The following is a 16,187-nucleotide window of genomic DNA, read 5'->3' on the forward strand; positions in this document are numbered from 1 at the left end:
GCAACGTGAGGGCGTGCTCATGCACACACACTTTACATCCTCTTGCACTGCAGCTGTTTTTACCATGGAAAACCAAAAAGCCTGCAAAATCTCACTCTAAGGACCATGCACAACCCCCTCTGGACTGCTCAGAGAGTTAAACAGAGCGTTGACATTTCTGTTCTCACTATTTTCTTCCTGGGAGGGGCCCTAGGAGCAGACTCTTGCTCCTGTTGGGGCTGTTTTTGCATCCTACTGCAACAAGGAGCGCCAGACCACACATAGTAAATGGCCTGCCATCCATCCCACAGAAGTCAATAGCAGGTGTAGTATTTATGCCAAATAACACCAAGTATTTCATAAAACAGATAAATAAATAGTTCTGGGAAACCCACAGATTATCACCAGCTGCTCAGGGGGCGGCGTGCCAGGAATGCACAGTTCAGTAACCTAGTGTCCTCACTGGGGTTTTTCAGAAAGGGTAAAACTAAAAGTTAAGGCAGACATAAACATGTTTGGTAAAAGGGGACTAAGTTCTTCATGAGAAGAAATGAGCAGAAAACATTTAAATTGCCCAGTAAACCCAAGTGAGTATTAGGAGACAGGAAACGAGCACGAGAAGCCCAACCTCCCACTGATGCATCAGCGGAGATGTCTGCAGAGCCACAAAATCCAGACTACCCAAACCCACGAGTTTTCTGGGGCCGTCTCCTACCTGCAGCGCCGCGAACATCATCATCTCCTCCTCCGTGCACTCGATCTCCTCCAGCAGAATGGCCCACTTGGACTGCTCGTACAGCTGGTTGATCCTGATCGCGTCGTACTGCGCGCAGCGAGAAATGGTGCGGCCGTGAACCACCACCCGCCACCTCCCACGCTCCCAGCACAAGCAAAGACCACCCAATTAACCTTTTTCAATGCTCATTTTTTTCAATCCAGCATTGGGAAGCCTCACGGCCACCCACCAAAGCATCTCTTTTGCGATGCCTGAGTGTGGCAGCCCGGGAGGTGGCAGGGCACACACCCAGGCTTGGTGCACGCACCACCAATTTTCAAGTAGTGGAGGATTTACCAGCACAAATGTGCGTCAGAGACACAGGCATCCTTCACCCGAAACGTTCGGCTGCAAGGTGCAAGTGAAATGAATAACTCTGTACCTTTGGATTCAGGTCAAAAAAGCTGTAGTACTTGAACCGGAGCAGCAAAGCTTCGTTTTCTTTCACCTCTTGCTCCATAAGAGATCGGGACGAATCCAGCCATCTGTGAATTGTCAACAAGGGCTAACACACACGAAGAGCTCCGGCGAACTCGCGACGACGCTTTCAAGAATGCAATTTAAAACCACACGGATCTCTTTTTTTTTTTTTTTTTTTAAGGAAGCCCACTTTTTTTTTTTTTTTAAGGCAAAAAAAAAAAAAAAAAAGAAGAAGAGAGAAGAAAAACAAATCCTGAACTCACCCTTGGTTGATTTTGGCTTTATCGAGGAGCGCCTGTGGCTTGTACATTTTTGCGAGGGACTCTGGGGAGGTGACGGGCTGGCTGACGGCCAGGATGCCCGGGTTCCCCTCCGACAAGGCGCTGTCACCGAACCAGGCGGACGTGGGTGACAGGGGGCTGCCGTCGTGAGCGTCGTAGGTTGGCGTCATGGTTTTGCTGTACAGTCCCGGGCTCGAATATATGTTTCCTACCAGCGAGAGGAAGAAGCGCCGGGAGTTAGCTTGCTGCCAAGCCCTGCTCCGTACAAAGCCAGCGCAGACACAAAAACGAAGCCAGCGGATGAGAAACCTTCCCTTTTTCTTTTACCATTTTTTTCCGCAGCGGGAAAACACTGCGCTGCTTGTTTTCCCATGACAAGCTGTCCCAAGCTCTCCCTCTCTCTCTCTCTCTCTCAGCTCTTCTCCAAGAGCAAAGCTGATGGAAAAGCCATTCCAGGCTGAATCCATGGGAAAACCCTCAGGTCTCCCAGGCTGCCAGCCTCGGGAGCTGGCGCCTGCCCCTGAGCTGGGACATGAGCAGCCCCCCACTTACCGGCATTACCTGGCGCTTAAAGATTTTGGAAGTCAAAGGTTTTAGAGGAGCAGGAAAATAAACTAAGGGCACGGCCAGAGAGACCAGAGGCAGAGCACAAAAGTCCTAAGGAGGTGGAGCTCACCTTTGACGGGGCCGATGTAAAGAATATCGGTGCCTATGGAGAGGGAAAGAAAGGAGGGAAGTGAGAAGGCGAGAGAAAGTCACCGGGAGGGCTGGGAAGGAGCGGAGCTGAAAATACAAACGTTTGCAAGAGGTCTGAATAGCACACGTGAGGTTTAACCACCCAAACCCCAGTGCAGAGCCGGCCTCTGGCTGAGACTCCCCTCGTTAAAGTGATTGCGCTTAAAATCAGGGAGGCGTTTCAGGTGAGTTTGCAAAAATTGCCTTTCTTGCCAAATGGTTTCGAGCGGGACACTCAAGATGTGGATTTTCTGAGCTTCCTGCAAGCAACGCATCAAACTGCTGCGATCGGTCAGGCTAACGGTTGGACTTGGTGCTCTTGGAGGTCTGTTTCCAACCGAGGTGATTCTGTGCTTTTGGCAATTGCCACTTCTCAACACAGACCCGAAACTGCCATGTTTTCACCCTGATTTACTGCCGGGGAGGCTCCTCCAGCGATGCAGCCGCAAGATGCGTGCTCTCCCGCTGCTGCCCCGCTGCACGCCCTCAGTAGCCAACAAACTGTGAACCTGTTTTTTTCCCCGACACGTGAAACGCTTGCAAAGCTGCCCAGAAGCTCGCCCGTCTCTTTGCACACAACTTTCATCAAAAGCACTCTTTTTTCTGAGCGTTTTGCAGCAGCGCCAGCTGACTCGGCAGGCAAAGTAACCCGAGTGACTCCACGCTCTTTTGCTCGTGTTACAAGAACTGGCCAGGCACGGAAACGTGGCATTTTGTGGACAGAAAAGCTTGCTTAGATGGCCTATTTGATATTAATGTGCTGAGCGAGTGGTGCTATTTGGTGCAGGACTGGTCACAAGGCATGCATTAATCCTAGGTGAAGTTTTACAGCTTGTACAGGGAAAAAAAATATAAATCGCTTTTAAAATTACAAATTACGAAGAGAAGAAATCTGACCTAACTTGGCATCTCATATCCCATATTAGCTGATAGCTAACGAGGCCCTACTTGTCTCATGGGAGCATTGATTTTTATGCTGAGTATAAAACCCAAATTTTGAAAGTAATGGAGATTCAACAAGTGTATCCTAATATCAGTGATTCCACTGCGTAGAAAAATCAGGCAATGAGCTCAACATCATTTGCTGGGAATAAATCTGCGCACCACTATTTAGGAGGACCAATACTTGGCTCTTTGGGAAAGGATTGTGTCCTTTTGAAATCACGTTTCCCATTCCAGCATGCTCAGATGTGTGATACGATGCGCCCAAAATACACCTTAGAAGAGCACTAGCTCCTTGAATGTGCAAGAAATTACAGAAAGATGAGCCAAAAGACCGGTCTGAATCCATCCTATCGGGAAGAGGTGCAACCCCCCAGCTCTTCCATGCGTGGTTCTGCATTTTGGAAACCCAGCTCCAGATAGCTTCATCTGTTCTCCTCAAGATGAAATATCTTCCACATCTCCGGCTGTTTTGAAGTATATTAAAAAACTCCAGAGAATATTAAAAAAAGTATTCCAAGCACTTTGTAACACGGCAGGATTCGATCGAGAGTTTTCCCGCAATATTTAGGGCTGAACTGAATTAGAGGGATACATCTGGGCCCAGCAATCCGATCCGATCTGGAATCGAGCTACATGATACGACATCTGGAAGATAACACAATCGACGTCAGTGAACCAACTTTGCACCGTTTTGAGGGGATTTTACACAGAACCGGCCTCTGTTAAGTTATTAACTGATAGGATGGAAAATGTAAGTGAAAGCTGGCAGGTGCCATCGAACAAGAAAACCTTTGGGATGTTTTTAATGATGCTGCTGGGTTTGCTGGCACCCTGGTCGGGATTCATGTTCTGACCAAAAGCCTGGGGACTGGGAAGCAGCGTGGGAACCTACTGGGACAGAGCTGAAAACTGGGGCTGAGCAAAAATGCTGCAGGAATCATGGCAGGATGGGAATATCCCCCTTTGAGCTTCACACTTTCAAGGAGAAGGCAGCAGCTTCTCCTTGCCTCCATCTGTCAACATTTGCACTGTGCCAGCCTCAAGGGACAGGGCTGAACATGGAGCAAGGAAAGGAAAACCCACTTCTTGCCCCAAAATGGGCAGATGTTCACATGGATGTCCACGCATGTGCAAGCCCTGCTCCCCTCTGTTTGAGTCTCTGCTCCAGAGCACAGAGGAGCAAAGTTTCCCCGTGGATGTTCTCCACATCACCTTCTGAGGAGGTCACTGACGTCGTTCAGAAACAACTGAAACATTTCAGAAGTTTTCCTTAAAAAATTTGCCTGTGGCAGGCAATGTCACGGAAAGTTTCAGCTTAAATACCTATAAGCTTGGCTAACTCATAAACAAGCAAAAACAAGAATTTCAGTGGAAAGTGTTGGGCAATACTTACTGTAGGTATATTGACAGCTCTGCCTATAGAGGTTTAAATTGGGTGCACTGCCAGGTGTGGGGTCCTCAGTGACAAAAAAATGCCCATTAAATCTATGTGCACTGAAACGAGCAGATCCAGAAATGTTAACTCATTTCACATAAGCATTCAGCGCACAAACTGATGTTGGAACAACAGCGGCAACAACTTATTCAGCTTAAAAACATGACGTCTAACTGATGGGACCTAAACGTTGCAGATAGCTGCAGTAATTAAAGCTGCAGCAAAAGTCCTTTCATTCACAGACGTAGTGCAGGAAAGAAAAAACTGTACGATAGTTCAAAGTGACTCACTGAAAGAGTAATAAATAATTTAAATTGAAAAATGTCTTTTGCATACGTTTCCCACAAAGCAAGCCAAGTATTTCCTATTAATCTAACAGAGATGCTCTCTGCGAACATTGCCTTTCGGAAAGGCTGATGACTACCTCTCCTGATGGAAATGCCAAATGAAAATGAAAATTGGCCAGAGCTTTGAAAGATGCAGGGAAAGCTCCTCTAGCCTGGAGTGGATGAGGACTAGTCCAGAAGTATTATTAAGTCACTTAGAAGAGAAAGAGTGAGAAAAGAGGAAAAAAAGGAGTATTTTTCTCTTGCTGCAAAGCTCCCAGGGGGCTTCTGCAGACCATCCTCCAGAAGTGCCCAGGGTGGTGCTGAGCGGATGGGAAGCTTGTGCAGGAGCTCTGGGCTCCTCCATCCCATGAAGGATGTGGACCTGAAGCCACCCCCCAGCCCAGTTGCTGAAAAGGGGGGATGCCAACCCTCCCCAGTGCCCGTGCCCCATGTGAAGCTGCCCACAAGCATGCAGGGGTGAGCACCGTGCCCGCAGAGCACCACCGAGCACGCTGCTGTCACCTTCACTTGTACTTCGGTTAATTCAAGAGCAGTTAATACAAATTTACTGAATCCCAAGGTTGTTTGCTTTTTAACATTAATGCTGCCCTGCTTCCCTCTTGTCGCTGGATTTAAATCCAGGAGCGCTGGCAGCCAGACGCGTCTCGCCCGCCCGCCAGCACGCATCACTGCGGCTGTCTCCGCGAGTCCATTAGGGTTAAAGTGCTCCCACTTGACTGCCTCCATCCTTCCAGCCCCAGCCTCCAGCCGCTGCAGAGCAGAGCCAGAACACCTCTCTGCTTGCAAACACTCCCGGCATCGATTTGCTGCTTGTGGCAAGCGGTGCTGCTCCGTTAGCGGTGCTGCTTCGTTAGCGGTGCTCTGTGAGCCACACTGGCAAACTCCCGCAGCAGCAAGAAACCCCCGACAATGAGAGCTTTCTTTTAGCATTACCACCTACAGCCACGCCCTTAGCATTAGGGAGCACTAACGCAATTAATAAAAATACCATTTCTGGTGGGCTATAAATAAGGTTTGAAGCAGCGGTGTTGCCTAAAACGCACCTGGAGTTTGAAGTTAGGAATGGTTTTCCATTTAACTTCTTTCTTAATAGGGTAAGAAAACATTTCAGTAACACAATCTGCATGCTGAAGTGGTCACACTTTCTTTTTTATTTTACGTGTTTCTTTTTTATTTTATAAAGCCTGGCGTTCTTCTGCTCCCCTGCACACCTCACAGCCCCAGGCGTTCATCTGCACCATCATGACCGCGTGCAGCAGCCCTGGATAACTTATGGAAATAATTCGGGGTCCATTTCTTGCACAGCCCTTAAGGAATTTGGTCAGATCAATACTGCCATATATTTTTTCCCTGCATGCATTCCCATTTTATTACCTGGCTGCTTCCTCCCACTCTGCTCCCCATAAGCGCATCACCACAAAGCAAACCCTGACTCACCCGACCCCGGCGTGATTAGAGGGCCCTCCAGCTCAAAGGCTTCATCTTCATATTGATCATCCAGCTTCTTCTTTTTTTTCTTTGATGGATCTCTGGGTTTCCTCAAAAGGGAGAGCTCTTCTGGATGCCTGATGTCTGGGGAAAAAACAGACCGCTTTAACAAAGGCAGGATGGAAAAATGTGGGGGAAAAAAAAAGAAAATCTTTCCTTTAGGAATAACACCCAGTGACTTGCAGTATCTTGGCTGATTTTCCTGCTTTGCAATGGACAGAAATGAAGTTGAGACCCAGCCTGTACAAAACAAACCACCTTCCTTGCACCAGCAGCTCATATCTTATCTATCTATTTTTATCTCTTTCTTTATACATATTTAACCCCTCTATTTAGGCACCTAGGTGACAGGCCAGGTTCTCTCCCATCCGTAGCAGCAACCCAAGAGTCAAGCCATTTATTTAGTTACCAGACTGGAAATGCCACACACAACATCTTTATCTTTCTCACACAATGTCCTTGTCTCTAAATTGGAGAGATGTGGATTTGGTGGGTGGACTATTTGGTGGACTAATTAGCTGGGTGGCTGCATCCAGAGAATCGCAGTAAACAGCTCTATGGCCAGGTGGAGACCAGTGACAAATGGTGTCCCTCATGGGTCTGTATGGGGACAGGTGCTGTTTTATGTCTTTCTTAATGCTATGGGCAGTAGGATCGAGTGCACCCTCAGCATGTTTGATGATAACACCAAGCAGTGTGGTGCTGGAGGGAAGGGCTGCCATCCAGAGGGACCTGGGCAAGCCTGAGGGGTGGGCCTGTGAGAACATCATGGGGTTCAACAAGGCCAAGTGCAAGGTCCTGCAGCTGGGCCGGGGCAATCGAAGCACAAACACAGGCTGGGCAAGGAATGGATTAAGAGCAGCTCTTGGGAAAAGGACCTGAGGGTGTTGAGAAGCTTGCCACAGAGGAGGCCTCGAGGATGCTCAGAGGCTGCAGCCCCTCTGCTGTGGGGACAGGCTGAGGGAGCTGGGGGGGTTTGGCCTGGAGAAGGGGAGGCTCTGGGGAGACCTCATGGGGCCTAAAGGGGCTGCAGGACAGCTGGGGGGTACTTTTTACAAAGGCATGTAATAATAGTGATGGTTTTAAACCAAAAAAGGGTAGATTTAGATTCAATATGAGGAAGAAATCCTTCCCCCAGAGGGTGGTGAGGCCCTGGCGCAGGCTGCCCTGAGGAGCTGTGGCTGCCCCATCCCTGGGGGTGCCCCAGGCTAGGCTGGATGGGGCTGGGGGCAGGGGTCCCTGCCAGGGGGACTCCAGCCTCTCCCAGTTCCCTGCCCCAAACCAGACGGAATAATCCTAAAACCACGTAACTGAAAATGAAGAGCATCGGAGTGCATCAGTGCTTCAAGCCATGGGAGCAGCATGGTTTGCTTCTACAAAGCACACAATCTGCATGACTAATGAAAATGAGAAACACATAAAAATATGTAGGAAAAAGGGATTACAAGATTTGGGTGACTGGGTAACAAAATCCTCCCCAGGAATCAATGCTCGTCACGTAAACTGCAGCTTGGACAATTAAAGAGCCACGCATTTGGTTTCCATCACTGGGCTCTTCCTGTTCTGGGGGCTTGGGGTGGTCCCATCCAGGCAAAGGTATTTTGGGGTGTCACACCTCATGCATCCACTTCCAACTGGGAAGAAGCTTTCTGGGAAAGCGGAGACCAAATTCTGGTCACACCTGAGTCTGTAAGGAAGAGCTTTGGAGCTGCCCCTGCAGCTGGCTGTCCCTGCTCAAGCCCCTTGGTGGTCTCCAGCTGTTTTCCCCCAAAATGCACAGAAACGTGTGAAGCTGTGAATCCTTGACACTTTAAGGAAAGCGGCCACAATTCCCACCTCAGCTGCACGCTGAAGCTTGCAGCTGTACACGTTACGATACCTATTGGATCGCCTGGGGAGAAACTTGGTGTTTTCATTTGGCATGGCCAGGAGGACGTGAGGGCTCGTCCACCAGGCAGGAGGAGAGGATGCAGAGAGTTGGAGCAGGCTGTATTTCCCCACCAGGAGGGGTGCTGAGCAGGACAAGCGGTAATCACCCAAACCAGGAGGGATTACATGGTCAGCATTTTACCTAATGCACGTGGTGACCACGCCGGCAGCAGTGGGAGTTTGCTGTCTGGTCCCAGCCACAGGAATACCATTAAACCCGGAATTTAGTGGCCAGGACGTGACCTGCAGGGGACACATCTGTGCTGCTCCGTGATGCAGCAGATGTTTCCTACCCCAGCCTTTTTCCCTGTGAGAAACGGCGGATGAGAACACCAGGCTGCGAGCAGGCTCTGCCCCAAACCAGCGACACACCATGAGCCAAGAAACCAGATCTGCCTCTATCAGACACGATTCCCACCATCCCCAGGCGGACAGACACATCTGGCTTTCCTTGTAAGCAACTCCCAGCCTGTTTCTCTCCGAGCCCATGCTCCTGTTGGGTGCTCAGGCACAGGGCACATCCCTGGAGCATCCCCAGCTGGAGCACTCGGGATGGAGCAGGACCCAGCAGCCTACGTAGGTGCAGCCCCGCTAAATCACACAGCTGGACACGATGCACAGTTTCCACATTTGCCAGGGTACAGCTGCCATTATAAACAGCACATTCCAAAAATTACTTTATTTTTTTTTAATTTATTACAGCACGGCTTCCCTGGCAGGCTGTGTCCCGTCCCTGGACTTTGTTTCCCTGCTTGCAGACACCGTGAGCTCCATGGGGCCACAGCATGGGCTATCCCATCCCACAAAGGGCCCCACAATGCCCAGCCTGCGGTGCTATTTGTACAACCACTTCTGCTTCTGCAACCTTGCTGTGCCTGCCACATCGGGGGGATGTGATTTTAGGTGACATGCAAGGACAGATGCCTCTGTCCTGGTGTCTCCTAATCCAGCACCTCTGGATTTACCCATCTCCCGTACTGCAAGGCTCCCACCCCAAACCACCCTCTGGCACAGCTTTTATTAATTAAAGTGCACATTGATTTCCTATTACTACACAAAAACTGACCATCCTGCTGAGCTCACTCCCCGCACCCACTAACAGCTAATTTCACCTCCACTCAACACTACTTTTTGACCATTTCTAGCAATAAATACCCGGAGCGCAAATCCAGACAGCTCTTCTGATTCATTCCTCTTGCCTCCAGCTTATCTCATTAAGAAAAAATCTGCTGGGATAACCAGGATCGTGAGCATGGGACAACACGCAGCAGAGCCTAAAATGAGGAGTTCCCCTGGTATTTTGCTAGCAAGGTTTATACTCTGCTGTTTATTTATGGTGCATTAGCAACTGATGCTGCCGCTCAGCTGAAACCATTCAGAGAGGCCAAGAGAAGGACTCCAGGCCAAGCTCGGCTCCTGAAAGCAATCTGCTGGAGACGGCCCAACGCTTGACCATCTGATTTCAAAGCGACTTTTTATAGTTCCTCAGTTGTTCATGACGCTATCTTCGGATTACAAAGGATGCTGTAAGTTTTCGGCAGCTGCTTCAAAGCCGTGCATCGCCGCGGGGCACGGCACCGCAGCATCCGTGCCATGCAAGAGCACTGCTGCTCCTCCACGGCTGAGCACTTTTTCAAGTGAAAAACCACAGATTTCACCCCAAGAGCTGTCTGCTGGACAAGCCAGCCTTTCAGAGACTTCAGAACCCCACTGAAGCCAACTGCAGAAATTCGGGTTGCAGGGGGAATAAAAATGAAGCCTGCCTTGCTACAAGTAGACAAGCCGCAAGCGAGCACCACTGCGTGCGTGTCTGCAGTTCCTACCCCCAAATTAGAGAAAAAGTGAAAAGCAACTTTGCACATTTCCTGGCTGCGCTTTTCAATCTTTCAGTAAACTACTGGTGAAAAAAAATGCTTGACACTGCATATGATTAATAAGTTTACAAAGGCTCTTCAAGCGTGTTTTGAATAGAGACGAGCTTTGGCAAACATGCTGTTTAGTTACTGTAGCTAAAGCAGAGGCTGTCCGGGGTGTAAGGGCTTGCAGATGGTAGTGCTCCAGTTAATTGGAAACTGGGACGAGGAGCTGCTCAGAGCCCCAGCCCCTCTCTTCTGGCCATAAAAGCAAGAAAGACGTCTTTAAAGTACAAAAGCAGTGAGAAATCTCAAGTCCTTGATAAAGGTTTGTGCCGTTTGGTAAATCACGCTGTGCCTGGAGATGGCCGTTTGCTGGAGCTGTCCTCTGGGGTAAAACATCTTCCCAGGTTTAGTTCCAGCCCCAAATCCACATGTGAAGGTCTCTGTTAACATCTCCTCCCCATTTTTCGGCTGACACCAGGCTGCTCCTGCCAAAGGTCACCTCCGAGCAGAAGCGGGTGGGCTGCAGCAGTGACCTCCTGATGCGCTGCGAGCTCGCTCTTCAATTTATGCTTTTGTTGTCATCCTCCGGGCCTGTGTTTGTTTAAAGAGAGACTCCTTGTCTGTACACACAAGACAGATGGCATTGGCAACATCTACGAGAAATTACTGTAAATGATCCATTTAGCATTTTATTTCTATTTATTGTGCAAGCGCGTGGAAACCCAGCTATTCCTCCTCCTGCCGCGAGCCCCGGCACGGCTGGTGGCGTCCACCAGGATGTTTGTATGGAGGGGCAGTGCCACCAAAACCTGCTTCAGAAACCTCTCCTCAGCCAGATCCGAGTGGGAGCCACTTCTTCAGCCCCCAGCAGAAGGGGCTTGTCGAATCCATTGGGTTTTACCAAGCGAGGGAAATGCCCTCGGGCGAGGGGAGCACACGCACGTGATTTTCACAGCAGGCATCTGAGAAACGTGACGGGGAAGGCGGCTTTCAGCCTCCAGGATAAATTTCCCCAACTGTTGGACAAAGGCATCCTGCTCCCTGCAGCATCTCCTTTCCCGTTCGCCTGCAAGAGCCTGTCTGTGCCTGTGCTGTGTCTCGCTGCAGACAAACCCTTGGCCTTTCCTTCCCGTGTAATCCCTCATTTCTGTTCCAGCCCATGCACAGCTCACCCGGCCCAGCTGTACCCATTTATCTCCCACCCGGAGACGAGCAGCAGAGCTGGGATGAAATCCTCCTTCTCCACAGGACACTGCACTGACTGCGCCCAGAAAACTGGCTTTGAAGAGCAATAGCTGCCCCGCAGGCTGTAAAATTCAAAATTTACGCTCTTTTGGGCTGAATCACGCGGCTGCTGCATCTTTAACACCGAGGTGCGTCGCGGCTGGCCCTGGCCCCAGCCATGGGAAAGCAGTTGGGAATGTAGAGGCAGAATCAAACCCCATGGGTTTTGGCATGAAAGAAGGGGGGATTTTGCTGCTTTGTCCCCACTGAAGGTTCAAACCACCCTGACTGTCCCACAGGCGGTGAAGCAGCACCCCGAGGGGCCGGGGGACACCGAGTGACGATGTGAGAGCTCTAAGGGACGTGTTCTTGCCATGATGAGAGCCCAGATCTGTGGTTTTCTTGCCCCGACCACATCCACAACATGGCATCATCCACTGGAAGCGGTGTCTGAGGACGTATTGACTTCTCCAAAATTTAAAACGATGAGAAAGCACACTACTTTCAATACCCAATTTTAACATTTTACGAAAAATAACTCTCTGAAGAAGTTGCCATTCGTTTTTCTACCCCATTTCTGGCTGCCTTAAAAGGCCAGCGAGCTGGTTAGCCCAGCTCTTGAAGCATTGAAAAGTCCATAATTTTCCTGGTAGCACAGACAACATTTAGGGGAAATCCTCTCTTTAATGCTCATCCAGTTACCCTCAGCTAGGAAATGTGTTTTGAAGTGGGTTATGTCTGCACTGGATCACCAATGTCTTGAACCAATGACTCATAAAAATTACAGCCTTTGCACTTCAACATGATGATTCTTAGAAAATTGAGACCTCAAAACCCGTTCCTTTCCCATTTCAACCCTAAGACTGCGATTTTTTTTTTTTTTTTTGAATCAGCAAATTCTGTTTCGAGGCGTAAGCCGACAGACCTAGGTATCGCTGCCTTATCTTTAACATAAACTCATTCAAGATAAAGTCTGCAAAACAAACCTCAGGCAAAAAAAAAAAAATCAAAGCACATAGCTTCGGGAACGCCTGGAGATAAGAGCCCAGTTGTACCGGAGTTCAGCTGACGGCGGAGCAGGTCCTCAGCAGTTTGCTGGGTTTGTATACCCACGCGCATTCAGAACATTTTATTATGGGTTCTTCAGCTGCCCGGCTGCTTAAATATTTATTTGGGTAAAAGCCAAGTTTGGCGCCTGCTGCCCCAGGCAGGCGGCTCTGTCAGGACACCCTGTGAAGCCTCCTGAGATCCCGGCAAGTGTCCCGGGCACTGTCCAAACCGGGGCTGACCATGGCCTGGGTTTTGCTTTCCCAAATTCTCTGCGGAAAACCCAAGCGCCCACTGGATTAGCAACTCGCTGGAAATGTGGAAAGCCACCCAAAAATGGTCTCTGAAGCTGTCAGATGGGTTTGCAGCGGTGAGGGCACTTCTTGCAGATGCTGTGTGAGCGGTACCCAGAGCCAAAATCAGGCGGCATGGGTCGGGGGGACCCGTGAGGAAGAGGAGGAGGAGGCAGAGAGCAGCGACGGAGCCAACTGTTAGCACGAGGCTAATAAAAAGGGCCGTCGGAGAGACAGAAGGAGCCAAACGCCGAATGTTTTGATGTTTTTTTCCACGAGTGGGACGGAATCCCCAGGCTCCAGTTCACCAGATGCCTTTTAGAGCCCAGACGGCACGTCGAGCCTTTCCCTGAAGTTTCTGAACTGCAGCTGAAGTCGAATTAACCTCATTAGATTAAGTGCCACGAACAAGAGAATAAATCCACTTATAGCCTCTGCATCGGGCCATAAAGAGCCATCAGACGGAGAATAATCCTAGGGAAGGTGGTGGGACCGGGTCTGCCAGCACCTCCTAATGTCTTCAGGATGGAAGGCTATTTAAAGGGTCTCTGTCAACAGAAGAGTAAGGATGAAAAAATTCACTGACTCACGCAGTGACATACGAAGTGATGTTACTCGACAGGCAGAATGGGGACGGCGGCGGGAGGGGAGGGGAGGAAAGGGGAATATTTTTTTCCATTTCAGTCACTTTGCGATTCCATCTCCTTACTTCTCTCGCGGCCCGGTTTCTGGTGTTCGTCTGGATCCCCCACAACAGCTGCGGATGAGTATAGGAAAGCAATAAAAGAGGAAAAGAGCGAAATGAAGAAGTTGGCAGCCGCACACTCGGGCCTCCCAATTTAAAAAGCTGAGTACATTGCAATTTGGCAGACTCTCTAAATGGTAAGATTTCCTTCCACACCCATCCCCTAGACATATTTAGAAATAGCTGCGCTACTGCCAAACCTCTGCTCGTGGTAGCAGGAGGCAGCAAACCCTGCCTCGGTGCTTGGCCGGCTCTGTCTCTGTGCTGGGACGTGCACGATGCCTCCAAGCATCCTCGTGGTGCTGCTGAGCATCCCCACACCGCACCAGGACAGAGCTGGTGCCACCCCCAAACACTCCCATGCATTTACCAGGACCCCACTTCAGCCCCAATGTTTTAGGAGAAGCACTGCTTTGTCTTCCAGCAGGGCGTGAGGGGAGATAAAAAGGTTTAAAGAGGAGATCGACGGCGATCTTCCAGCAAAGAGGAACCTAAAGGAATATTTCGGGGTGCAAATGGTGAGAGGCAGAGTGGGTGGCAGCGGGACACGTCCTGCCATGGGGGAAAAACGGGGCTGCACCCTCTTAATTTGCAACAGGGTGCAGTTTTACAAGGGTGAGTGACTGTCCCCATGTCCCGTGCTCTGCTCCAAGGCCTTTCTGTATTTAACTCCAGCTGCCCCCAGCCGTGCCGGGCTGCTGCTCGGCGTGCTAACGAAGCCGGGCGAAGCCCTGGGAAGCTATGCATCTAGGAGTGCCAGCGGGTTGCAGTTTTGCAAAAATAGCAGCTTTTTATAGAAGTTTTTTTGGCGACGGAGGGCGTGGAAATATTACAAATACTTCGGAAGGCAGAGGACATTCTGTACTGGAGGAGAGACCATTTATAAAGAGAGGGGGAAGGGAAAAAAAAAAAAAAGGTAGGGTCAGATTCAGCGTCTAGACTGCCCGACGGTGTCGCCTCGCTCGGGCTTGCATCACACAGCTCCCAAATGCCACTGCCACCTCGTCTCGGGTTGCATTCAGTGGCTGGAGGAGAAGCGAGGAGGATCGGCTATCGCCTTCCCGTCAGTCGTGTTCTTCTGCTATTTTGGGGCAGGGAGAGGCAAAGGGAAGCCGTGGGGACTCCCCGGCCCCATCCTCGGTCCCACGAGCTCCCCAGGACTGGGTGAGCCTTCCTGGAGCAAGAGGGCTCCCGACTTCTTGGTGTCCCCAGGGGCTGGACCCAAATGGGTGCAGGCAGGGGAAGTGCTGCTGCTTAACACAGGTGCTCCATCCATGGACTTGGTTTCCAAACCAGGCGATTAATTCCCACAAGGATCCCTGAGGATGAGGATGGAGGAGCTGGGGGAGATGCCTCAGCAGGGAAAGACGACCTGAAGGAACTTCCTTGGGTCCTGCACAGTCTCAGAGGGGACAAGGGAAGGAGCAGTAACGTGTTTGGGAGATCCATACAGAGCAGCTATTCCTCCCAGGGCAGCATCCTCCTGGCTCGGGCACCCGTCCTCCTCCTGGTGCTCCCACCAGTGCCGGCCGCCACCATCTCGGCACGCAGCAACTTTCCCTCATCCTGAGGCTCCCAGGACACTCGCTACTTCCCTGAGAGAAGCAGCACTGCTGGGGCAGGAAATGCAAAAGCATGGGAAAAAAAACCTTCACACTTTGGGCTCTGTTTGCTTTTCCTCTCCCACGTGCCCTGCCAGCAGCAGCGCATCCTGCCTGGAGTCCATCGCTGCTCCCAGGATACATGGAAAAAAATAAAATAAAACTACAGGGAGAAGCAGCAGCAGCAAGGGGAGCCTGCAAGGAAGCAGCGCGATGGCAGGAGCAGACGCAAAGCATCCTCTGCCCTGCAATCCCACGAAGCTAGGGAGGAGGGGAGGATTTTTCTGCTTGTATTTCGGGATGATCGGTCGGCAGGAGCCGCGACACGGCTGCGCCTTACGCGCGGGCACCGCCAGCTCTGTGCGTTCAGCCGCATCCCCCATCTCCCCAGACCTCTCCGGTGGAGATATTCCCACCCACACCAGTTGAGTGCTGAACTGCAGCCACGTCAAGTCGCATTTGTAGATTTGACAAGCTGTAAGCCGGGTAGGAAAGTCTCCCAGGCAGGACAAACGGGAGGGGGACACGTGGGACACCCGTAAGCGGCACCACGTCCCCAGCCCGCGGCACCCTGCTCGTCCCCGCGGCACTTCTGGCAGTGCCTGAACAAAAAAAAAAAGGGAAGTTTTACTTTCTCTTTCTGTGGTCTTTAATAGCAGATCAAAGCTTGTCCTCCTGCTGCCCGGGCAGGCAGCCAGGGCCAGCCTTCGGGCCAGGGCTGCCCGCTCCATCCTCCTCCCCGCTCTGCTTCTCCTGCTTCCATCCTCTGTCACCCCCTGACCCTCCCCATCGGCTGCTGTGGGAATCGAGGGGCTGCAGCCCAGCCACTGGGAATGGGGGAGAGTTTTCCGGCTTCACACGACCTCCACAAGCACCGGGGAGGGGATGTGCGAGAGGCTCCAGCATCTTCCCACATCCACCTCCGGGCTGCCCCAGGAGAGCCCCGGCACAGCGGCGGCGAGGGCTGCTCAATAATTTCCATCTGCACGAGATTACAGACTTTAGGAAGAAATCCCAAGGGTGACATGACATGCCTGGCTGCTGTGCTCAAGGAAATGACAGCCTGTGCTGCTTCCAGGGA

The 16,187-nt window shown here is 50.9% G+C and overlaps 1 protein-coding gene across 4 annotated transcripts in view; it reads right to left on the minus strand.

The window, feature by feature from the left end:
• Nucleotides 1-16,187, minus strand: part of FERMT2 (FERM domain containing kindlin 2) — a 45,456-nt gene that overhangs the window by 10,854 nt on the left and 18,415 nt on the right. For 2 of the 4 annotated variants that reach the window (XM_082762019.1, XM_082762020.1), the window contains exons 3-7: nucleotides 6,358-6,492; nucleotides 2,132-2,164; nucleotides 1,438-1,663; nucleotides 1,137-1,239; nucleotides 695-802 (exon numbers count right to left, since the gene is read on the minus strand). In XM_082762019.1, the coding sequence (XP_082618145.1) occupies nucleotides 695-802; nucleotides 1,137-1,239; nucleotides 1,438-1,663; nucleotides 2,132-2,164; nucleotides 6,358-6,492 (605 nt within the window). The remainder of the gene's footprint in view (nucleotides 1-694; nucleotides 803-1,136; nucleotides 1,240-1,437; nucleotides 1,664-2,131; nucleotides 2,165-6,357; nucleotides 6,493-16,187) is intronic. The other 2 variants (XM_082762018.1, XM_082762017.1) reach the window with 1 other exon arrangement.

This window comes from Aythya marila (genome assembly GCF_965140915.1).
Source record: "Aythya marila genome assembly, chromosome: 5".
NCBI lineage: Eukaryota > Metazoa > Chordata > Aves > Anseriformes > Anatidae > Aythya > Aythya marila.